The sequence below is a fragment of the Lichenostomus cassidix genome, chromosome 23 (genome assembly GCF_008360975.1).
Source record: "Lichenostomus cassidix isolate B80296 chromosome 23, HeHo_3.0, whole genome shotgun sequence".
In the NCBI taxonomy this organism is placed as follows: Eukaryota; Metazoa; Chordata; class Aves; order Passeriformes; family Meliphagidae; genus Lichenostomus; species Lichenostomus cassidix.
The window spans coordinates 603424-628631 of NC_139503.1; the positions used below are offsets into that span (position 1 = coordinate 603424).

General features: G+C 49.2%; 2 protein-coding genes across 4 annotated transcripts in view; both read right to left on the bottom strand.

Moving 5' to 3' along the window:
- RPS6KA1 (ribosomal protein S6 kinase A1) overlaps nt 1-7023 on the bottom strand; it is a 31676-nt gene extending 24653 nt beyond the window's left edge. For all 3 annotated transcript variants that reach the window (XM_085081294.1, XM_085081293.1, XM_085081292.1), the window contains exons 1-2: nt 6873-7023; nt 954-998 (exon numbers count right to left, since the gene is read on the bottom strand). In XM_085081294.1, the coding sequence (XP_084937420.1) occupies nt 954-998; nt 6873-6935 (108 nt within the window). In that variant the 5' untranslated portion in view covers nt 6936-7023. The remainder of the gene's footprint in view (nt 1-953; nt 999-6872) is intronic.
- A 13800-nt stretch (nt 7024-20823) lies between these two features.
- HMGN2 (high mobility group nucleosomal binding domain 2) lies at nt 20824-25180 on the bottom strand. Its single transcript, XM_085081349.1, has 6 exons — nt 24241-25180; nt 23591-23635; nt 23170-23199; nt 22511-22561; nt 22075-22170; nt 20824-21712 (listed from the first exon to the last, which is right to left on the bottom strand). Exons 1-6 carry the CDS (start codon nt 24253-24255, stop codon nt 21677-21679), a joined length of 273 nt encoding a protein of 90 aa, XP_084937475.1. The 5' UTR covers nt 24256-25180; the 3' UTR covers nt 20824-21676.
- Between the last annotated feature and the right edge of the window lie 28 nt (nt 25181-25208).

A 25208-nucleotide genomic window follows, 5' to 3' on the forward strand; every position in this document is an offset into this window, starting at 1 on the left:
AAGCCCCCAGAGCCTTGAGCACGGCAGATGATTCAGAGAGATGCTGCCACAGGGCCCTTGCTGAGGGTACAGAGCACGACAAGCTCCTGACAACCCGCTCGGGAAGGTCGCCCAGGGCAAATCCAACGTGTTGTGTCATTCTCCACGGTCAGAGCATGGATGGATCAGAAAAGGAAATCCTGAAGGGATTATGATTTCACGGTACTGACATGGCTCTTCTGCTCTGCAGTGTGCTCAGGACAGAGGAATGGGCACAATCAGGAAATACCCACAGTGACAGCATTGTGCTTGTCCTGTACCTGGGGAGGCCTCACAGCAGAAAATCTACTCCTTCAACACCATGCTGCTCATGTGTGGAGCAGGATGAGCTTTAGGTGCCTCAAGAAGGACTAGCAGGTTAAGAATCCTGCCCAGAACATGGAAGACAGCAGCTCAGTTCTGGCTGTCATTCCCAGCTGATGCTAACAGGGATGCAGAGGGCAACTTGGCACCAGAGGAGCTTCTCCCAGCCCCACCAAGGCAAGAGAATAAACAGATACCAGACGCTCAGCAAGGGCAGCTGTGCCAAAACCATCAAATACTCTTGTACTTCTCATCCCATGTGGCAAGATCACACCACAGAGAAAGGCATAAACACAGCACTGAAACCCCAGGGGTTCTCACTTCTCGCCCTCGGCTATAGCCTCCATTCCAGTTCCTGTGTCCAGGACCAAAGTGGCATTTGGAAAACCTTCCAGGCATGTTTGGATGACCAAAGGGACAGGAAGACAGGGGTTTATCTTTCCTCTTGCCCATCTCCAGTACCTTGCACTCCCACATGCACTTCCTCCAGATTTACAGAGCAGCAGCTTTACAGGGTTTAAAAATAACCAACCCCATCCCGTTCCCGAGTCAGCTCACACCCCCCACGCTCGGAGGGACGACTTGCAGACGTAACCCAGGGGCATTTTTACCTTGGATGGAGGATTCCCACCTTCTTCTGGAGCTGCCTGTCCATTCTGCAAAGGAAGAGAAGCTGCTGTTAGCACATGCCATGCACGGACTGCTCCTCACGTCCTCCATGGTGGCTTTGAGAGTCCTTCTCGTGGGACAAACGGGGCAGGGTGGCACTTTGGACATGGTACAAGCTGGTTGAACATTTCCTCACACACCAGACTCTTTTAACTAGTTTAAAAAAAAAGTCTCTTGCCAGGGAGTCTCTCCACACTTCCCCCAAAGAAAATCAGGGCTCCTTATACACCAAATATTGCTTGTGGGGCAAACAGCACCAGTGTGGATCCCTGGGGTGCTGGGTGCAGATTCCTCCCTGGGCACCATTGCTCCATCCCACGCCTCCTGCACCCACATTGTGGCTGCTCTGGGATTGCTGGCAGCAGCAGGCAGGGAGCGAAGCCGGAAGAGCAGCGCCAGAACGCAGTTAACAGCCATTGTGCCGTGACATCGCCTTGAATCGCAGCGTTTATCGGTTATTTATTACCCTATCGCAGCTGATACGCCGCAGGAAATCTGCCCCACCCGCCTGGCTCCGGGTCCAGCTCCGTACAAAGTCACAGCAGGTGACCTGAACCACCTGGAGCGGCAGCAGCCGGTCACCCCGGGCGCTGAACCGAGCAGGGATCAGGTTCAGCACGGCACCGCCTGGGCAAGCCAGGGAGCAAGAGTGGGTGGGATTTCATCGAGACACAGATACTCAGAGCAGGATAAGCACGTACAGGAGGTTTTCTGCAGACTGTGGAGAAAAACAAGGGCAAGAAGACTTTGCTTTGACATCTCTTTGCACTGCTGTCTCAGGCTCCAAAAATCATGGCATTCCTCTCCTCCTCCTAAAGAACAAGGCCAGTTTATTCACTCCTTTTCAGATGTTATGGCCCAAGTGAAGTGCTGGGTTTGAGCCTCAGGTTCTCCGTGGAATGACTGAGTTCTGGAGCCTTTCAGGAACTGACAAAGCAAACTCCTTCCCTGGAGAATCAAGGATCTATTGATATGATCAAGCTGACGACTTCCTCAGGACTGCACTATATTGCAATATTTACATCTGTAAGGAGCCACTCTGAGCTCCACTCACCTTAATCCCAACTTAACTTTAAGCTCCAAAGTAGTTTCAGCCAACGACTGAAAAAAAGCCACAGCAGCACCACGCAAGCCAAGTTCTCCCAGAGGAATGCTGCTCTGGTGTTTACACGGAGCTCTCGGTGCCATTAGCACGAAGAATAGCTGAGCAGTGAAGTAAGAATTTGTGTTTATGAACAGCCCCCACAACGCAGGGGAGACACTGCTCGAGATAACCAGACTTGGAAACAGGCTGATGTTTACTGGCTCAGCTGTCACCCATCCACAACTCCTAACTGGCTGCTAATCCAAACCACAGCTCGGGGAGGGCTGGCTTTGTCTCAAACAGCTTAAGAAGCAAAATTTCCATGTTGGACAGAGGGATGCAGTGCCTGGCTCATGGTCTGGACAACTGATCCACGAGGCACATGCCAGGAGAGGCAGAGGAAGTCCAAACCCTAAGCTTCAATGGTGAGCTGGGAGACACCAGGTGACACCTCCAGAGCCACCAGATTTTGAGGGCTGAGTTTCATCAGTTCACTACTCCGAGGAAGACTTGTCCTACACCCTGCTGCTGACAGAAACCCATCAAAACCCATCCTACCTGGGGATGGAAGGGATGGGGAAAGAAAGAGAACAGTGTCCATGCCAGGGAGGTTTCCTGGGCATGCAGGTCTTAGAGGGATGAAGCTCCTGATGAAACAGTCGCTTTCTCAGGCTGCCATAAATCAGATGTGTGAGCAGAGAACTGCAGTGTTTAGAGCCAAGAGCTTTCCTTCTACCCCAGAGCAAAACCAGTCCTTATTCCCTCATATGGAATTGGAGGGCCATTTGTAGGTGTTCCAGATGGAAACACACAACTCCAGACTCATCACCTCCCAAGATAAAATATGACCCTTCAGCACGTTGTGAGCAGAGCTGAAATAGTTTGTGGGTTTCTTGGTTTGACATTTGCCTATTTAAAATGCTTTGTGTCTGCCCTGTCCCTGCACACCACACACAGAGTGGGGAGCAGGTGCAGATGCCCCCTCACAGCACACTGGGGCTGCAGAGGAGCCTCCCAAATGTCCTACTGAGAGAACTCCCAAAATCTCCCGTGGGCAGCAACAGGAGGGAGGAACAGCTCCTCCCTGGGGTGCCCAGGGCAGTGAGGAGCTCACCCAGGCTGTATCAGAGCAGGGCTTGGGCTATTGAGACGGCAGCCACATGAGCCTCACCGGGGGCTCAGAGCCTGTCCTTGCAGCTTTGCAGCTGCCCTGCTCGGGGTGAGCGGAAACAGGGATTACAGAGCTAATCTGATGGGCACGTGGAGCAGCAGCCAGGGCACCTCTGGGCAAGCGACCATTCCAACTGCCCCAGAGGTGACACAAAAGCCCTGCTGAGCACACGCTGAGTGAGTTTCCTTAATAGCACACAGAAAAGTATCCTGGAAAACAAGCGTATTGAGTTACGCAATTGCCAGCCTGGCTGAACTTGGGAGATATTTATCTTAGGACATCTTGCGCTTTAAATCCTTTTAATTCCACATAATCCGCGGCACAGGGAGCAATTTACAGACCAGGCCAGTGTGCTCTGATGTGAAACCAGGACGAGGCACATCCTGGCAGGACCGTGGGGACAGTGCCTGGTCCTGCTCTGTGGTTACACCACCAGCTCAAGTCATCTCGGGTTATCGACAGCTCTGCCTGCAAAAGCAGCCTGCTGCTATTTCTGGATCCTTAAGTTTTGAGCAGTCACTTTTGAAATGCCCCAAAACACCCCACAGGTATCAGGTAACCAGAGATGCTCTTTCACCAACTCTGATGAGCCATGAAACACTCAAGCAGGAGGGAGCGGGGGAAGAAACCCTTCACCCCAGAGCTCCTGCTAGTCTGACACAAGAACAAGGCATTTTTAAATTATTATCATTAAGTGGAATTTGTGGATCTTGCCTATTACAGCTCATAGAAAGGAAATAATTCGACAAAAATAGGGATCTCCAAAAGAACTCTCGTAGCCCAAACAGAGGAGTCTCTGCACAAGGCATGTCAGAGATGACAGCCACTCAGCTGTCTCCCTTGTCTCTCGATCACAGTTTTTGCATTGTTCAGCTACAATGCTTGAGAAAAGAGTTATTCACGAGTAGCTCCTGCTCGAAAGGGTGATACATAGAGACAGGCAAAAATAATTAGCTTGAAGTGGTGGAGTTTGGCGTAATCCCACGTCAGTTGCGTTGTTGTAGCTTTGTGTAATGAAACAAGAATTTAAAGCAAAGCGGAGCCCTGATGACAGATCCATCGCTATGGGGATGAAGTCATGGAATCACAGAATCACAGGATGGTTTGGGATGGAAAGGACCTTGAAGCCCATCTCATTCCACCCCTGCCATGGGCAGGAACATATCCCACTATCCCAGGTTGCTCCAAGCCCCAATGTCCAACCCGGCCTTGGACACTTCCAGGTATCCAGGGGCAGCCACAGCTTCTCCGGGCACCCTGTGCCAGGGCATCACCACCTGCACAGGGAAGGATCTGTGTGACACTCAACTCCATTCTCCAGCGTTTGTACTCTGCCCCAGCCAGGTTTTTCTACTCCATAAGCAATATTTGGAATAATATAAGCAGAAGAGAGAAAATGGCGAGAAAAAAACAAAAAAAAGGAAAAATTATTACAAAGCTCAGCCTCCAGGACAGAGGGACTTGGCTCCTGCCAGGGATCAGTTCAAACTCCCTCTGCCACCCACTCCCACACATTTCCCTGGCACAGCTGAGCTCCAGTGGGCCATGACAAGGGGCACCAGACGGCCAATTCTCCTGGAACACAGTGGAAAAACCCCAAATCCCTCAACAATAGGACTGATGCCTCCACCAGTGTGGTGACAGCACCTCTGCTCCATGACTCAGAATGCAAAGGTCGGAGGAAGCCAGTTTCTAACCTGGATGGCAGCAATCCCAGGGCAATTTACGTAACTGGTGCTCCAGAAAAGTCTCCTCGCTTTCTCAGTGGTGCCACCTCTCCCAGGAGTGGTGAAAACTTCCCCCTTGGGCCTCTGCCCTTGGCGATTTTAGCCTCGGAGTGCAAAACTCCTCCCAAGCCCCGTTTCAGCTCTGCTGCCAGACCTCGGGGAACTCTCTAACATCTGACCCAGGTGTAGAGGTGAAGAACACCTGTATAATTTGCCTCGCTGGAATCAAGTGTGTGTACTTATCATCTTAAACCAAATGGAAGTAAATTGCTAAGTCCCACTTGAAATCCTGAGATACAAAAAAACTGATCTGCTAAAATCCCACCTGCACGTGGTGCCTGACCCTGACCCGGAACTGTGGCCAAGGTGAGATGGGGGAAGGGAAGAGCCACAGGCTCCCTCCAGCTTCAGTTTACAATTAACACACCCGTCACTAATGCAATGAGGAAAACAGTCCCTGCCGCTGCCCTGAGCCCGCAGCTGACTCGGGCTGACAAACCCCGCGGACCCCCCGGCCATTTCCGCTCGGAAGCGATCCCGTGGCGCTGACACAGCGCCCTCGGCACCTGGGACACCCGGGATTAGGCGCTAAATGAAGTCTCGCCCACGGCATCCACCGCCCTGGGCACTGGCATTAGTTTCCTGCCTTTATGAGTCCAGTAGCGTTTTCTGGCTTTTCAGGCATCTCCCTTCTTAGGAAGGGAGAAAGCACAAAAAAAAAAGCCGTGTCCCCAGCAATAACCTACACCCTGGCTCTGGGCACATGAGGTGATTTGGGAATTGCCGCAGGACTTCCCATCTCTCCCACCTTGGAGCACAAACTCATCCTCATGGCTCCAGCAATGCTCTAGAGCAGATACTCTTTGCCCACCGCACCTTCATGCCAGGTGTTTGGCCCAGGCAGACCCTCCCCACCTGCACAGGGAGCTCCAGAAGAAGCTGTGCCATACCTGGCTGATGAAAATTAGGAAACCTCACCTTGAATGGCCAGCATGCCTCCCTGCTGTCCCTGCAATGGGGGTGAAACGCTGCCTCTGCTCAAAGCAAAGACCTCTGAAGGGGTAATTTTAAATAGGAACCAGCAAATCTGACCAATTAACCACTGAGACATCCCCAGGTATGATAAAGGAGTGTGACAGCATGGAATCCAGACAGAAGACAGGGAAGCACCAAGATCTTTGGTGAAGCACCTGGGACAAAATGCCCACCTTCCCTCTGGTTTCTACAGGAGAGCTGCTAGCTCCGATTTGGGTGAGATGTTTAAACAGAGCACAGAGCCTCAGCCGGCTGCTCTGCGGTGGGTGACAACTGCTGCAAGCTGTCCCTTCCTTCGGAAATGCAGATGTGGAGAGAGGATGAGCTCCATCCTGCACATCTGGCTTGGGGGTCTTAATGAAGAGGAAAATAGCCAAGCGGCAGGGAAGAGCAGCCGTCCAGCAAAGTGACACGGGAGCGTGATCGGAGTTGGCAGCGCAGGCCTGTGCGAGCAGCCGGCGCTGGGAGGGTGAGGGAGAAAACCCCCAAAACCGAGGTATTTATTCCCTGGGCCTTCAGCTGGGTCCGAATTCCTCTGTACTCGGGAGATTTGGCAGCGCTGCCTGCGCTCCCCAAACAATCACAGCCCGCACGGGCAGCAGCGAGCCGGGCAGCCGCCGGTGCCCCGACCGCAGCCCCGGGCGCACACCCCGAGCCCCAGAGCAGCCCCGGAGCTGCCCCGGAGCTGCCCCGGCAGCGCTGGGCTCCGGCGGCTGTGCTCCCCCGCCGCGGGAAGCGGCTCGGGGCTGGCGGCACGGCAGCCGCCGCTCCGCGGGTCCCACCGGGCGCTCCTTTGTTCGGCGGAGCCCCCCGCCCCGGAGCCCCCCCGGCCGTGCCCGCTCACCTCCGTGTCCAGATGCACCAGCTCCATGTCGGGCCAGGGCTCGGCCAGCTGGGCGAGCGGCATCGCTGCCGGCGGGTGCCCGCGGCGGGCTGGCTCCGAGCGCCGCCGGGCTGGGCACCCACCGGCTCCGGGCCGGGCCGGGGCGGGGCAGGGGGCGGGCGGGAGGCACCGGGGAGGGGCTGCGGGGATCCTCCGCCCGGAGCATCCGGCAAAGCCAGCCGGGCGTGAGGCGGCTGCGGGAAGGGATGGGATCGTGGAATCGCGGAATCGTTCGGGTTGGAAAAGCCCCTCCGAGAGCATCGAGTCCAGCTGCTCCCCCAGCACTGCCAAGGCCACCGCTAACCCATGCCGCCAAGTGCCACATCCACACTGCTTTTCAATCCCTCGAGGGATGGTGACTCAACCTAGGGCAGCGTGTTTCAATGCCTGACCACCCTTTTGGTGAAGAAATATTTCCCAATATCCAACCTAAACCTCCCCTGAGGCAGCTTGAAGCTGCTTCCTCTCATCCTGTCCCTTGTTACCTGGGAACAAAGCCTGGACCCCCTGGCTGCCCCCTCGTGTCAGGGAATTGTGGAGAGCCAGAAGGTCCTGCCTGAGCCAGTGAAAGATATCCCTGCCAGTGGCTGGACAAGTCTTTAAAGGTCTCTTCCAACCCAAACCATTGTGGTTTTGCACAATCCTTACGGCACCATGAACACATGAAAACTGAACACTTACTCACAAATACATGACCCTGATCCTGCTCTTCTGTGCCTCGGAAAGATTTTTCCTCTGGGGAGTGTCCAGCTGCTTCCCTGTGTGCACAATCTGCACCAGGAGAGGTGGTGAGGGCAAAGCTGGTGACATGGCTCAGGTCACTGCTGAACTCAGGAAACTGCTCCAGGAGATCTGGATTCCAGGTTTGAGATGTGCCATGAATCACTGCTTATCATCTCCTGCAGTGCCCCTGAAATTCCCTAAAAACAGGGATAAAGAACACATCCACCTTAAAAACAGGTGTTCAGAATTCCTGGCTATTCTCACCTGTAAGGTTCTCAAAAAGGGAAAAGTTTCCTTCTGCTCACATTTTTCCAAACCCCAGTGCACCACATTTTTGTGTTTCATCATAAAACTACTTGTTTAAAAAAAAAAAAAAGAAACTAAATCTTTTTAAAAGATGCATGGCTAAGGGTTGACTTCATCAAGGTGTGGCTGGAAATATTTAACGAGCCTGAGTGGCAGCCTAGGGAGCTGGGATTGAGCATTGTGAGGGCAGGTGTCCCAGCTCACAGTCCCTGGCTCTTTACCTGTTCCGAGTGGGCAGCAAACCCCGAAAAAGCCAAACTGGGACAGAGCTCAGCACTTTGAAAAATTCCAATTAAGCTCCACAGCACGTGAAGCTGCTCTGTGAGTCATCACCAGGACCTGCTTGTGATTTAGGATAGAGCTGTCATCTTTTCTGCACATGGGGGAACTGAGTGTGGAAAATCCCAGGGTGACTCTTTGAGCTGGGAATTGCTGTCTCAGCCCTGTGCCCAGAGCCCCATCTGTGCTGTGAGTGTTGGAGCCCCAGATGAAGGCATTAAATAACACAAATCCACCTGGCTGGTACTGAGCGTGGTCCTGTTAGAGCCAATTAAACCCATGGCACTTGCTGTTGGAGCAAGTTGGAGCAGATCTTGTGGAGAATTATTCATTCAGCTCCAAAGCCATCCAGAACATCCCCTCATTGCCTGGAGCACGGTGTGCCAAGCTGCAGCCTCCAGCTGCGGCAACCTGCTTTACACAGCATCAATAACACAGTGATGTCAATACCACATCACAATTACCTTCTCCACTGGTTTTCCAGACCCATCTCCCTTTCCTTCTGCTCTGTGAGAATGCAGAGGGAGGTCAGTGCAGGACAGTGCTTCCAGTTCCCTTTTTAGAATGAGAAGAAGGCACTCCTTGGTGGTACTTCCAGAGGGCTATACATGGAAGTGAGACAGGATCAGGTGCTGAACAGAAGCCTGTAGTAGCTGAGGTGGGATCTTTTGTTAAAGGAGATGATTTTGCTGAGGTACCTCTACAGTATCTCAAAAGTATAATAACACCCCAAAAAAGGCCGTGCTGACACCACAGCAACTCAGCAGTGATGCTGAGGGGAAACACTCTGGCCTCTCCATCTCCAGCTCCAGGACTCCAAGAGAAGCCATCTCTCTATTGATGGGAGGTATTCTCAGCCTGAGAACCCTCAATTCCTGCACCAGATAATGCTGAATTCTAGTTGGATTACTAGAAGGTGAAATGTGCCACAGGAGATTGCTGCAAAGTTCAGGGCAGGACATCAGGGTAAGAGAAATGAGGTAGTGGCGTCCCCCAGGGTTTATTTCCAGTCAAAGAATAGCTATAAAAAGCACCCTTGATCTTGCAAGCAGGGTACAAAAAGCAAAATCTGCTGTTTGGGTGACTGTCATGGCTAAATACAGTGATTAAAACACATAGCCTGGCATTTTTCTGAGACAGTTGCAGGCTGGGAAGAGCTGCTGCCGTGGTAAAGAGAGACTCTGGATCAGCTGGATCCTTTGTCAGTGCTGCATTCGCTGAAAATTCAAAATACTGTGGGTTTAGTTAGGTTTTAAAACCATCAAATCCTCCTCAAATACAATTGTAGATATTTTTGCCTCTGCAGCTGGCTGGCTGTGTAACATTTTTCCTTTGCAGAGAGGCTGACAACATTCGTTAAGCCAGTTAAGAAGAAAATTAACTCTATCCCAGCCGAAACCAGGACATCCCCAAAGCACTTCCAAAGAGGATGGAGACTGATCTGTATCATTGCCAGATCTAATTTTGACTCATTATTCCCAAAGCTGGCCAAGTGATTCTCCCCATGACCACACAGTAACACAATGCTCCTGTGCTCACTACATCCTTTTCTTTTTTTTTAATCCATGGACTTCTCATTCCCTGCCTGCTTTGTGTGATGCTGCTTTTACACACACAAGGAAATGCAAAAAAAGCTCACAGGCACAAGACCTTGCAAGGCTGAGTCCCAAATATCTGCTACAATTTACACACTTGTCTAATTTGCTAAGAGAGTCAATTAATTAGAGCTTGCAGCAACTCTCTTTGTACTCTTAATATTGACCAATCAATTACAGACATTGTCCTCACACACCAGGGAAACTGAGTCAGGTTTTCAATGTCAGAACTTGAATTCCATGTCCTGTCTTCCAATCCCAAGCTCTCCAGTCACCATCTCATTTCTTTGCTTCCTCATCTTTGTTTTGCCACTATGGAGGAAGAGATGATGGATCACCTCATTTTGATCCCAGGAACATTCTTCCCCAGCGTGGTACAAACCATGTTGAAGACATAAAGCAGGGGCCCTGGAAATGAGAAAAACTGGGTGCCTTTAAGAGCTTTTTGCTTTTCTGACAGATTTCTTCCCGTTCCTCCTCGCTGGGTGCGATTGCAGCTGCCTCAAATGCCAGCATTTTCCTAGGCAGGTCCAGGCAGTGGTTGGAATGCAGGAACTGCACCACAGCAGGCAGAGCAGGGATGCAGAACTCTTGGGGAAGCACAGCCCAGGCAGCTCCTGTTCCCCTGGACAGGGAATGTGCAGATTGAGGCTGATCCACAGAGCAAACACCTTCAACCTCTGCCGACATTCCAGCACAGGTGAGCACCACATTCCCTTGCTCAGCTCAGCTGCATTTCTGAAGGTGTCCAGCGTATCTAAACCCTCTTTTTGGCAGAATAAACTGCATTTTGCCTGCTGGCTCTGCAGACTCTCAGCCTGCCAAGCCCATCCTGCTCCTACGCAGTATTTCTGTAAAACCATGCCGTTCCTGCATCAGGATGTCCCGAAGCCCCTCCCAGGGAGCCCCTCGGTGAAGCACACACAGCTCAAGCCAGGGAATTCTGCTGCAGAATTGATCAAGCTGTTGGGTCCAGGAAATGTGCTTAATTTGTGGATTTTGCACCTTTCTCTCAGGAATACTGAACTGCAGCCGAGTGGTGCCTCAAGAAGAGGGACCTGTGTGAGCCAAGATGTGCCCTGGGAAGGCGCTGGGGAAGGAGCAGCGAGGCCATATCTGCCGGTTGTCATGGATACAATCGCTGCCCGTCTCCTGTATCAGTTACCTTCTCTTTTCTGGATGCAAATAAACGAGTGTTGGTCTGTCTCCTGTGCAGGACACAGCCCTTGACACCCGAAAAAAAAAGGAGAAAAACATCTGTTTCAAACCCACACATCTCTTCACAGCATCTGAGGGGAGAGTGGGAGGTGACTTGGGTTTTTGGTATTCGAACTATGCGGGGCCGATAAGGCTTTCCCAATTCCATGTGGTTCTGTCCTAACCTTTGACTATTTTCTGGGACCTCAGAGGAGCATTTTCACAGCCCATCCAGCCTTTTGGATCCATGAGGAGCCGCTGAGGACTTGGGATCTCCCTGTCCTCAGCACACACACCCCAGCAGAGCTCTGCAGGCTCCACTGACCAGCTCTGCCTTCAAACATCAAGAGGTCAAGAGTGGCTCAAACCACACTCAGAATTACGGAATTGTTTGGGTTGGATCAGATGTAAAATACAAGCAATTCCTCACCTTTTCTAATTTAATTTTTAGAACAGGTTTGCAACCCAGGTGGGAAGTTATTTAGAGCAAGTTACCTGTCAAATTTTGGTTTTAATGAGTACACATCTATGTTTGTAGCTTATTTCAGTGTAGGGCTATGTGAGGGAATAAAAACATGAAAGAGAAAACTATCAGAAACTGTAAACAGAAGTAAGGCTGCCAGGGCTGTTTGCACTGTCCCCCAGGAGGGAGAAACCTGAGTAAACACAGCACTAAGTACAGTCAGGGTTTATGGTTCTTTTAGGTTTAAGAACTTGTAAACAAATGATGGTGCTTTTAAGTGGATACAAAGAGATACCCTCGGTTTAGTGCTGCTTCCAGAGCACACAGGTCCCACTTTCTCCAGACAGAGGAGGGGAAAACAAAAGCACATTTCAAGAGAATTCCAGCTCCAGGGAGAGGAAAATGCCATTCCAGTGTTTGCGGTCTCGAGCTGACATCCTGCAACTGAACAAGTCTGGTCCTGCTTTGCAGAAGGCACACACAGATACCTGCTCCTAATTACCCCATTCCGGACTTTGGGATGCCATCATTCCGTGGAAAAAATAAAGAAACCATTTTAGAATTGGAGGCAAATTTCAGCAATCCTGATGAGAAGCCCAAAGACCACAAAAAACTCTTCTCCTTAGGGGGAGCCCAAACTTCATTTCTGATTTCAGACCAATATCTGACTGGCAGCATTTTAGTTCTCAGTCCCCTTACTAAACAGAGACCATTGCACACATCCAGCTTTGAAAAGCCACATCCCAAAAATAACCAAAGGAAGAAACTTCTAAAATATGAGAAATAATCCTGGCCAGGAATACTCTGGCCTAATTACTGATTGTATCAGATAAGAAGGCATAACACAAGCACAAGTTTTTGGAGCGGTGGGGAAAGAGGTGCCTTTATCATTTAGGGACAGAGAAAAAGGTCTCTTCTACTAACAATTGTTTTCTGTATTTTATAAGTGCCTCAGGCAGTGCAGAGCAGTTATGACTCAGTTAGCTTCATGGCCAGGTAGGAGATACATCCAAACAGTGCTCAATGGCTTCCTTGTTGGGAAGTGAACAAAAGGCACAACAGGTTCAGTGATGTCAGAAACTCGATTCCCTGGCAAAAGAAAATCTATCTGTCCCTCATCAGCATTACAAACAACCTCAAACAGACTCTGGACTGAGGGAGGCTCTTGGATTTTTGCAGCATTGCACATCTCATAGCACACACAAAATGGGGCAGAAACGCAAGGCTGGTATTTTGTTGCTTGTCTATTAAATTACTCTTTCCTTCATGAGTAAATATCAGGACTGCCCAGATGGGCCTTTTCTGGCTCTCTGAGGAGGCTTGGTGCATTTCTGGGAGACTTTACCAGGAGTACTCACACCTCTGCTGCTGAGAGAGGATGCACCTGATTCTCTATTAGAAAAATCCTCTTGCAAAATTATTTTTTAGTGCCCCTCCAGACACTCCAAGTTAAGCCCAAAGGGTTTTCCATTAGCAGGCTACAAATCCACCTGCCTAATTCTTGGGTGCTGCTCTCATTCCATTGTCATACTGCAGAACTGCCCAGGAAAGATAATTTCTAGCCACAAAAGCAAGAACTTACTTTTATCTTTCTTCCTCTTAACTTTGTGGGCACCCATGTGATTGAAGCCATCTCTTTGTCATGCCGTGTCTGTGCCTTTCCTCTGTCACTGTGCAGAGGGCAGGGTTGTGTTGCTCAGATGGTGACATTTTACCGCTGAGGACTAAATATCTTTTATAAAGAAATGTGTCCCCAAATTCATGTGCAAGAATTCAAGAATGTCCCCTTCTCGCTCTCCTCTGCTTTGCTGTCCCATGCATCCCCAGCCACTGAATAACAGCAATTCACAAAATAAAAACTTGATTAATCAGGTTTTTTGTCACCAAATGGGCAGATAAAAGCTTCAGAGGATGTTATTTTATGCCAAGAAAGGTTTGGTCAGAGGCAGTGGGGAGTTTAAAGAGCTCCAACCTTGGAAGGGGGTTTGGATTTGCTGCTGACTTCTGTTACAGCAAAACTGAGACTTGCTTGGCAGGCAACGACTGCTTTCACCCCTTCCTCCCAACCTGGTGTCAGAAATTCCTGGCCAGACCTACCATCTCATTTTTCTATTTACAGTCTGCACAGAATCAATTTCTCCCTCAACCTAAGCAGCTACTGACATAATGTTGGAGATAAATGTCCTGTGGCAGTGGCCCAGCACAAGATAGGGTGGAAAAAGGGTCAGTGTGTCGGAAATGGATAACAAATAACATTTGATGTAACATTATTTAACTCAAAAGTTTCCTATCAGATATAAGGACTCTGAGATGTGCTACAGTCCTTAAAATAGGGTGAGAATCATAATGCTATCAGCTGTTAACACTCTGCAACACCAGATACTTGTTGAAAGGGACTATTGATCAACAGAGATGGAAAACAGTTTTTTGGCAGCTGTTTGCCAGTTGGAAGTTAATATGGGAGTCAATTACCACCAGATAAATGTCCGTTCTACAAGATCACCAGCAGAAGCTTTCGGAAGAGGAAGATACTGGCATGGCTTTAAATATCATCACTATTCAGACAAAACCAGATGGGTTTAAATATCAGCACTATAGTCTTAGAAATTAATTTTTTAGTGAAGTGAAAGGGTTAGGGTAGAAATCAAAGCAGCTCAAGAACAGGGCAAACCAGCCCACACAGAGTATGTTTGTTACCTCTCATGGTCCTGCACCAGCCAGGGGGAAATTAAGTGATTTTTCATCCCAGAATAGGATGGGGGGACTGTGACTAAATGCCAAAAACCTGCAGAACCGGTGAGTGGGAGAGGTGGTGCTGCGGGAAGATTCCCTCTGGTGAGGAGAGCCCGGCACTGCACAGGGAATTACGCAAGGCAGCAGAGCATGGGAACTGCTGGGGAGCTGCTCACCAGCACGAGGAAGCCACAGCTCTGTCCTCACCTCTGTCTGCTTGTGCAACACCACCTGCCCAGACACTGTTTCCTCACAGCAGGCAGGAACTCAGCGAATCTGAGTTTAAAAACGAAACCATTGCACTTCTCAGTGCCCTGGTGCACAAGGGCTGGGAATGCTCAGACCCAGTTCCGGGCACGCAGCATGTGACAAGGACCTTGGGCTGACATTGGGGAGGTTTATCTTGAACAATCTGTTTGCTCCTGTGTGCAGGGCAGGCTCACAGGATAGGATATCACGTAGCTGGGGCCAGCACACGTCAGCCCCAGCAGTGGGGGCTGCCAGCTCGACCTCCTCCAGGGGCAGAAGGAAAGAGTTTATCAGCATTCCCAGTTCTGGGCTGAACTGGTCTGTTGTTTTCATAGAATTCCAGAATTTCACAGAATCCCAAGTCTGGGTTGGGAGGGACCTTAAAGCCCATCTCATTCCACCCCACTGCCATGGGCAGGGACACCTTCCACTAGACCAGGCTGCTCCCAGCCCCATCCAGCTTGGCCTTTCCTCCCCAAACACAACCCATAAGCTGAAGTCTGCCTCATCCCTGCTTTGTTGATGGAAATTGCTCACTGGCTAAGTTAATCAATAAGCCAAACTCCCAACAATTCCCTGCAAAAGGGTGGGAACCCTGGTCTACTCATTTCCCTAATCACAGAACAATCACTGTACAACTACAGGGGCATGGTGACACAGCCTGTTCAATGGAGACATGTGAATAAAATGTACATGTTTTACAGCACACTCAGATGTCCCTAAAACATTTAGTTTCAATGTTTGCTACATCTTCATGCCACAGCATTTATACTTGTGACTGGAAATCTCTGCCTTTTGCTTTTTCCCTATAATTCTGGGTGGAGTTTTGCCCGCTTTATCCAATAAATACATAAATCCCCACCCCAATAAGTGCATAAATCCCTGTCCCAATAAATTCATAAATCCCTGCCCCAAGCAGGCACTGAGAACTGAGTAAGAGGAATGAGTCTGGCTTACCAGGAGCTCATCTTTCCGTTTTGCATCCATTTCAAGGAAGTGTCATGAGGGTGTCAAGTGCTTTCCCTGCAATCTCGCCAGCTCTGGGAAGCAGCCACTTCCTTTCCAGCTTTCAACACCACTCCTTGGAAAAGATAAACATGGAAAGCATGTGCTAGAAGGAGATAACCCAACCACTAAGGCTTTTGAGAATGGAAAAGGTAAAGGAAAACCAGCAATTGGTGGCATTGCTTCAGCACAATACAGGTCACAGGATATCATTCTGGGAGACTTTAATGCAATGCAGGTAAAAATTGCTGGCTGGCTAAGTCAGCTCAGAGTTTTACAGCATCAGAAAAATCACTCTGGTTAGACTTTTAAAGGGATTATCACAGATTTTGCAATTCTGTTTCCTAGATTTGGCTTGTAGAGAAAAAGCAAACACACTCAAATACCAGAATACAAAACTAAAATGAAATAATGCAAAAAGCACAGGAAACTTTCCAACAACTAAAATATTACTTCTTTGAACATCACCATTTATTCTGTAATCTCAGGTAGAGGATTCAGCAAGTCTGATATAAGTAGTTTGTGCCAAAAAGGCTAAAAGTGCCCAGGCTTATAGGTTACCTATTTAAATTTGGGTTTAGGATAAAGTATCCCTTCCCCAGTTGAGGACAGATGAGATGGAGAGTGGCAGCTCTAGTTTTAGGATCAAACTTTCAGGACATGTGCCACAGCAGCTGCAATAATGGCCTGAGGAGGAAAAGGAATGGTCCAGTGATTCTTAAAATAGAATATGGAAAGCCTAAGTTCAAAGGCTTGATATAACGTGGATAAATTCCTTTGCAATGTCAGCTATGCCTGTAAACTGATGAGGAATTGAGCACTCAGTCTGGATTTCGAGTAAAAACAGAACCAAAACTGGAGAGGCTCAGAGAAAGCTCACACTGCTAGGGTGAGTGGAGTTTGTCTAACACTGATCTCCCAAGGTGGCAGAGGATGGAGACCGCTGGAGCAGTGCTGCTTCTGCTTTCTAGAAGCAAGAATACACATTAGACTGTGATAACTCCAGTCTCCCCAGGTTTGCTGAGCTGCTTTTGGACGTTACCTGCCACTTGCTGGCCTCCCAGCCCCATTCCGTGTTTCCTGGTACCACCGTGTGGCGAAGGGAAGGAACAGGCTGTTAATCACAGCGTGTTAATGAGCTAAACAGACCCGCACAAATCCCTGCGTCCAGCGGGCTGTGGCAAGGAGACACCGGGAGGTTGCCAAATCCAGCCTTCCCCTGCCAGCATTTCTCAGATCCAGCTCACTTTTGACACCATGGATATTTTTTGCAAGAGCAATTAATTCGGTATCAACAGAATTTTCCTCTGTGGGGCTTGGCAGCAGGGAAGCTAATTGGATCATGGTATGGCAGGGAAACCTGGGCACTTCCAACCAGGCTGCAGGCCAAAAAAACCCATCCACCACACACCCACAACACAGGAACAACTCCTGCTATTACCTCCAGTAAGAAGGAAATTATGAGAAAAAAATAATTTAATTGCCCGAGTTTACAATCAGTCCTCGGGCTAAACTCAGAACTCCTAATACAGGAATATTCAGCTCTTGTGTTGAGGTAACACTAAATTCCATCAAGAAGCACCAAGATACCACCTCATTAGAATAAAAGCAAACAAAATCTGTCTGGACAATGCTGAAATAGTAATCTAGAGGAACTGCATTAATAGTAATCTAATACTAACTCCTCTCTAGGAGGAGACTGCCACTTACACCCACCTCTGCACAGCAACCAACAAATTTGAGAGCAGGGAAGAGCTGCTGCCTGGAGGGAAATTTGTTAAAAAGTAACTTCAGTGGGATAACTGAGTGAAAATAAATTAAATCCACTATCAAATCTGTTTAGAAAGGGAAAACTAGAAATTTTGTTTGGGGTTTATATGTCCAGCAAAATGCAGAGAATTGTGGTTCCTACTCCACTCCTGGGCTACCTGCAGCCACCGTGGGCCTTCTCCTTGCTCCACGTTCCTTCTACACTTTCCAAGTACTTTCTCCAGGCTGGATTTTTGTACCTAAGGCAATGAAATGTTTTTGTTTGAAGGCTTTGATACATTTTAAAAGCTCTCACATTTAGGAAGATTTCCCTGATTTTCTGGCTCCCTTTGTAAGGGATGGTAAAAATGCCAAAAAATTGACAAAACAGTTTTTAATAAAAGGTCTTTAACAAGGCCAGTCCTTTACACATCAGAAATATTCTAAAGCAAACTTACTAAAGCTCTTTACTAGCCTCAATCAAACTTAGCCACAGTTCCCCCTGTGCCATCTCCTTCCCATCCCTTACAAACTATGAGCTCCCTCTGTAAATTGTGAGTTTAACTCGAGCTCCATTTCATCTCCACCAACTGCAGCATAAGGTGCCATTTCTCAGGAATTATAGTCAGCAATATTAGTCCCTGGGTATGGCATTACCATATCTGGGATGATTTAGGGACAATGAAATCCCTGTGCCATCAAGCTGTGTGATTCTTCTGACACAAATGATCCTGCAACTCAATATCCACTGGATGCACTCACTGAATTTAGTCTATTTTCCTTCCTTGTTCCCTTTCATCTCACCTGTGGCAGGGCTCAGGGATGGGAGAAGGATACTACTGCTTTTTCCAAATAAAATTGAGCTCTGTGAAGGCAAAAGGAAAACTGCTGCAGGGGGAAATGATTCTGAAACTCAAAACTGTTAATCCTAGGGCACTGTAGTGGGAGGAGTAGGGACTTGGAGAATCCTCCTGACATGATCCAGGTCACTTGTTCTCATGGGTTTTTAGCCCAATCCACTTTCAATTTAACCTAAAACCACAGCTGGGGGAGAGGTGGCTCTGTGGGATATCAGGAAGTGACCACTGACTGGCAAACTGCTCATGTTAACTTCTGCTCAGTTTGTCACTTCTCTGGGGAGAGTCCAGAGACTTTGCTCTGTAAATTATCACTAACTGCAGTGTTCTTAAGACCCTAGCAAAACCCTGAAGTATTAGAAGAACAAGGATCATCCCTGGTATCCACCTGCAGCATCCCAAAGGTGTCAGTCCTGTTCAGAACACAGCCATTCTTTGCAATTTCGCCAACTAAGAGGCAAATAAATGGCAACAGCAGTTTGGGCCTATTTCCCAGGCAATTTGTGCTGAAATTAATAAACTAAGAAACAATTTAGTGGCAGAGCCACTAATATTGCATAGATTTAAACTATACTGGTGCACAGCGACTCCTTCAAGGCCTGGTAAGGAACACTGAACATCTGCCTTTCTGGATCCTGGATGTGCCATTCCCTTTCCACAAAAACAGCTGCAACTCCAAGCAAGATTCCCTCGGCACATTCCACCACAGTTCTGGTTCAATGAACGTCTCCTGTGTGAGTCAAAGGTTTCTGTAAGAGGATGGATAAATGAAGGTGGGGAAGGTTAAGACAGAGAACAAGAAAAATTATCATGTAAATTGGGAGCGAATGTTCAGAACTGGGGTAATTAGCAGGAGGACAAGAAACTTCCTTGTCTTATTTGAAGCACAGAACACATCCTGTGTATCCAGCACTGCTGAGATTTACAGTTTCCCAAAGCTCCAGCAGGACAAAATCCCTGCTGATGCAGAGCCCACCCGACAGACCAGCCTGTTAACTGGCAGCACAAATCCCATTCCTAACAGATACACAAGAGACAATTTTCCATGTAAAATGATTACAATTTAGCAGAAAAGTGTGTGTTCAGCTTCAGGCATTCTGGCAGGTGGTGATGCAGATTTGTGCTGCCTCTAACCATGAACTAGGCATGAGCTGCAGCTCAGCGCCTGCTCCCCAGCTTTAATTTACACAACTAATTAGTTGGATTTACTGGCTTTAGCATCCCTCACCCTCTATTTACTTAAGGAGAAATAGATGAGCCCTGCGTGTCAAGTCAAGCCCAACAGGCCAATAACTCCAGCAGCACAGGGCACATCCAGTGGGAAGCAACTCAGAGCAAGCATTGGAATCTCAGCACTGAAAATATCCATTGCTTTCAGAGGAGTTTCGGTGGCAGATACCACTTAAAATCACAATTTTCCTGCTTGGCTGGAGAAAACATCCTGCACGGACCCACACAGGTCAGCACAGACTGCTGGGGGTAGAAAGATAGTTAAGTAACTTCAACAAAGAGCAACCCAGATTCCCCTTCATTAGCAACACTTTGTTTAATGACTGGGGGTGAAGAGGTCACTCAACCATAGTGATGGACACAGGGAACACCAGGACATTCCAGCTGGCAGCTTGGCCACTAGCAATGTTCAAAACCCAATTCCTTCGGAAGTACTCGCTCTTTGTGTAGATGCCCAACAAGGTAAGACTCCACAAAAACAAGGTAGGCTACTTCAGACTTCTGATTTTAAAAGGCTTAATTATTATTCTAATGTGATTTAAATTATATTATTGGGTGACATCCCAATTTCACCACAGCCACATCCCACTGCTTGGCTGCTCCAGTGACTGCTCAGGAGTTTGGGTGGCTGTTTCTGGGTGGGGTATATTGAAGATTATTAAACAAGATTATTCATCATTATTTCTTTTCTATTAGACATACCAGCTATGGAAACACAAGATGGAGCAGTTCCTGTGGTACATCCCAAACTGCCTTCTGTGCATGCAGCCGCTCCAGAACACTTCCAGCACTCTCGACATCGGAAATTTCTGGATGCAAAACTCTGCCCTGCTCGTTTTCACTGGATTCCTTCTGAAATCAGCACAGGTTGAAACAGGTCACTGAACTTAATCACAAACAGACACCGAAATCCCAGGGAAGGCCAAGTAGAGATGGAAAAAATATTCCATCTGACAGTCACTGAAGGAGACGTTTACACAGGGGGGTTTGGGTTTGGCTCTGCTCTGGAGTCTAAGTAGCAACTGTAAAAATGGTGCATTTTTACTCAACAAATCTCGTCTCCTGCTTAGTCACTACCACAGCCAGGTCTGGATTCGATTAGCAGGAGCAACAGTATTCAAGTTTAAGTGCAGAAATGTAACACATCATCAGTTTTACGAAGCCAGCTCTGGTTTCACTCCCAAGAAAAGCTCACCAGAATTTACTTTTCTCTGCAGCAAAATCACTGAATTCCTCCCCGTTTTTACAGCGCTACATTTTAGAAAATAAAGATAATTTTCGCAGTAGATTCACTTACATGTTCCATTTTCAGCCTCCAAGTAAGCCAAGGCTTTAAAAACATCCTGCACTGATCTAGCTTTTAGGCAAGGAAACCTCACTTTTAGGTAAGGAAATCTTGCTTTTCAGGTGTGAATTACAACTGAATTAATTATCTGAATGAAAACACAAACACAGACATGCACATAGCAAATGTTCTTAAACCACATGAGATGAACTAAAGGCAAGAGAAATTAGAGAGCATTAAGAACAGTCCAAGCCAAACCGTATCCAGCTTTATTAAAGGTACTTTTCATGAACAATCATGGTAATTCAGGCAGGACATGGGCTACAATCTGCAACATTTTACAACAACTGTCGAACTCCCCTCCCTTTGTGGACTACTGAAATGGAGAAGTTGCTAAAAACCGTAAGAATCTTCAGCTCATACTTGTAGAGGGCTAAGTTTAGAGTGAGGGTGGACATGTTCACATCCGCACGTTGTTTGACAACTCTGCACAAACCGACCCTGACTTTGAGAGGAAAATAAAATTTAAAGGCAGCTTTCTGTATCTGAGGATCCACAATAGAAAAGAGGAAGTGCAGCTCCTTTTTGAGCCAGTATATCCCAGACTGGACACCAGAAATCCAGATCATCTGTCAGTGGACTGAGTGTGGTATGTCCCAAAATGCCAGTTTTGCTGTGGTTTGGAGTGACAGGCTCTGGGTAAACAGGGAGAGAGACCAAAGGAGAACTGATGGCATTGGGATTTGGAGTAGGCACCAGCATCTTGGGAGCTTTGATGCTCACTTGGACGTAACTGACACGCAGCATGGGGGAATCCCTTCCTCCTCCCTTCAGGAAGGGTCCTTCTTCCAAAAACTGGGGGACTGGAAAAATCTTTTCTTATTAAAATTTAGGTTTTGAGAAATAGACTAAAATGACATTTGTCCCCACTGCCCCCCACCCCCCAGAACACAACAACGAAGCGGTCTGTGTGCTAACAACATAGCTTAAAAAAAAGTAAACCAAAATTCTGCATTGTTATAAAACTTGATAAAAAATAGTATTTCAAACTGTACAGTCACCAGAAGTACACAGTTATCAAAAATTCACACGTTTTACTTGGCTTCACCAGCACCTTCGGCTTTCTGTGCCTGAAAAAAGAGAAAGGGGAACAAGTCAACACATAAAAAAATGCACATTTGTTTTTCTAAATAGCAAAACCCTGAGCAGAACAAATCCCCTCTGGGCTGCACAGCCCCAATTTTTAATACAATGAAATCTAATATATGTGGCACCTTAAAACAAAACTTAGAAGTTGCTTTGTGAACTTGACAGAAGAACAGCAACTTCCATGTGGCAACATCCCCTGGCAGACAACTTAAACTCTTTACCAACACCCCCCACGTCTGCGTTAAGGGTCATTAGCAACACTCCTTGTTGCCACAAGCCAAGACCTCTCCCTGTCTGAGAGGGAAAGGAATCAATCCTGGTGTAAGACAGGCTGCTGGGATACCTGGTCTGTTTTGGCATCTCCATTTTCTGCAGGGTTGTTTCCCTCCTTGCCAGCATCAGCTTTTCCCTTCTTCCCCTTGGGCACCTTCTCGCTCTTCTGTAAATACAAGAGAACATTTGCTGTCAGCTCCCGGCAGCCAGACAAGAGCCACAGCCCCAGAGCGAGGGGGGAACTGCATGTTGGCCCCAAAAGAGCACAGCACACCAATGTTTGTTTGTTTAAGGGATTGACAGCAAGCAGGAAGAGTCTTCACTTCAGTATTTTTTATGCAAATTCTGTAAAATCTGCAAGTTGTCAGTTCAGCTTTATGCAGCAACGATGCAGCTCCATTTCCTCACTACCCAGCTGTTACTCCAAGGTTTATTATTTATTGTTGCCAGGCAATGCTAAACCTCATCACCCATTTACCTCTCCTAAGAGCCCCTGACCAACTCACCTTTGGAGCTGCTTTTTTAGGTTTGGGCTCTGGCTTTGGAGGAGCAGGCTTCTGCAAGGGAGAGAAAACCTGTGTTAGAGACTCATGGAATTGTTTGGGTGGGAAGGGACCTTAAAGTTCATCCAGTGCCAACCCTGCCATGGGCAGGGACACCTTCCACTGTCCCAGGCTGCTCCAAGCCCTGTCCAGCCTGGCCTTGGACACTTCCAGGGACAGCCACAGCTTCTCTGGGCACCCTGTGCCAGGGCCTCCCCACCCTCACAGGGAAGAATTCCTTCCTAATTTCCCACTTAACCATGCCCTCCGGCAGTGGGACACCATTCCCCTTGTCCTGTCCTTCCAGGTCCTTGTGACAAGTCCCGCTCCAGAGAAACAAACTACTTTAAAAAAAAAAAAAAAACAAAAAACAGGCCAAATAGCTTAGTTTTAGGAAAGCAAATCAAAACATTTGAAACTGCAGCAGCTATTCGATTTGTCAATTATTTTACCACTCCCATAGCACCACACAATGGGGCAGGTCCTTAAGGCAGGAACTTATTTTCAACTAACAACTCGTGTCTGCAAAGCACCTCCAGCTCTGACACATATTTACACACCCAGTGCTCAAGTGTAAAACCACCAAGTGTTGTGACATCTCTGTCTAGCAAGGGGATACTCACAGCAGATAACCTTGCTGATCTCCGCTGTGGCTGTTGGAAAAGGAAAACAGTTTTATTGAAATGACATGGAATACGAACCCTCAAAATCTCATGAAATAGCTTTTTGCAAAGTAGCAACCCCCCAGAAATTATGCTGATAGTTCTTTAGTTTTTAAAAATTAAGGTGGTAGTTCCCTTTTTCTGTGTTCTCAAGAAAAATGAGGCTATGCATTGAAATCACTAATAGTTAATGATAATTAAGTGGATTTTTCATGGTTAAAAGCAGATTTCTCATGGTTAAGACAGTTAAGACTTTGAAAAGTCAGAATCAATTAAGACCAACCCTCCCCCCTACTCCCCAGTTATTCTGATGACGTTAAACCTCATCTTCCAAAGGAAACACTTGATGATCCAACTTTCTACAAAACACTGAACTTCTTACCTCATCCTTAACTTTGGCCTTATCGCCCTTGGTCTCTCCTTCAGCCTGGGGACATGGACACAGGTTGTAGGGACAAGTGATGGGGAGGACCCTCCGCCACCGGCCGCTACTTCAACCGCCTAAATCTCAAGGGGAACATCCCCATCGCAGCCCCGGCGGGTGCCAGCCCCTCCCCGCGGGGCCGGGGCGGGGATGCCGGGGCACAACCCCACACCGCCGCAGCCCAGGCGGGGCCTCCCGGGTGTGTGCGGGTTTGGTGCGGGAGTGTCGCTGTCCCCTCAGGCCGCCCCCCCCTCCCGCCCCCGCCGTTTTGGCGGCAAAGCTCTGCCGCCGCTTCCCGCCCTTTCCCACCCCACACCGGCGCTCCCCTCCCCCCTCCCCTCACACCGACCTCCCGCCAAAAACAACCGGTTCGCACCGGCGGGGACTGGCGGCCCTTCCCGCACCCCCGGCCTCCTCGGCCCTCGCCGGTAACGGGCCCCGCGCCACCCCAGCCCCGGTGAGGCCTCGCTGCTCCGTTACCGCCCCGAAAGCGGGGGAGGAACGCGTAGTCCCGCCCCCCCTCCCACAGGCGGCTCCGTGAGGGGGGGAAAAAGGACACCGCCAGGGGGGAGAAGACACCGGGAGTGGGGGGCGGCAGCTCCACGTACCTTTCTCTTCGGCATGGCTCCGTGTGTGTGCGCGTGTGTGAGTGTGTGTGTATGTGTGAAGGCGAGCGGAGCGCGCTGGGCGGCGTGAGGGGGCGGAGGGAGCGGGCGGAGGGAGGCGGGGGTGGGGGAGCCGGGCGCGCTGGGGCTGCGGGCGCGGTGCGGGGAGCGGGGCGCGGAGCGGTGCGCGGGGCTGCACCCGGCGGGCTGCGCTGGTCCCGACCCCACTAATTGGAATCGGGTGTTTATAAAGTTTTATATAGAGCCGGACGCGGCCCAACCGGTTCCAGCCGGATCCCCGCCGCCCCGCGCGCCCATTGGCCCGCGGGGGTCACGTGGGGTGGGGCCGAGCGGGGAGGGAGGCTGGGCCGGGGGGGCGCGCGGAGGGGCGGCGCGCGCGCAATTCACCCCCCCGGCCGTGCGCGCGCGCGGGAAACCCGCGGAGGGAGGGAGAGGGGGGGGGGAAATAAAAATGGGGAAAAAGGGGAAAATTCGGGATGCGAGAGGCGGCGGGGAAAGGGGGACACCCCCGCCCCGCGGGGAGCCGCGATCCCGCGCGCAGGTGAGCGGAGCTGTTCGTTCAGCACCCCGCGCCGGGAGAGGCTCCCGGGGGAGTCACCCGCAGCCCTTTCCTGGAAAAACATGGGAGCTGCGCAGAGCTGGGTCCGAAGGAGGAGGCGGCGGTGCTGGAAGAAGAGAGATAAATGTTAAAAAAAAAAATCAATAAAATGTTAAATCGATTCGCACAGGTGCCTGCCGCTCGTGCCAAGCGACTGGGGACGCTGGGCTCCTTCCAGCAGGGGACATTCCTCACCCCTGGCACTGCCACAGCCAGAGTGCTACAAATCCAACCAAAGATCTCCATCACCACCTCACTGTGCCCCAAACTTTGCACTTTCTAGTTGAACCTCATCTAGGAAAACCCCAAGGAACAACCTTCCCCCACCCCTTCCCTGCGCAGGAAAACTCTC

Coding starts and splice junctions, on each gene's coding strand:
- HMGN2 (XM_085081349.1), bottom strand. Junction 23,200..23,590: donor AGGCCAAAGTTAAGGATGAG/GTAAGAAGTTCA, acceptor CTTTTCCAACAG/CCACAGCGGAGATCAGCAAG. Junction 22,562..23,169: donor GATCAGCAAGGTTATCTGCT/GTGAGTATCCCC, acceptor TCTCCCTTGCAG/AAGCCTGCTCCTCCAAAGCC.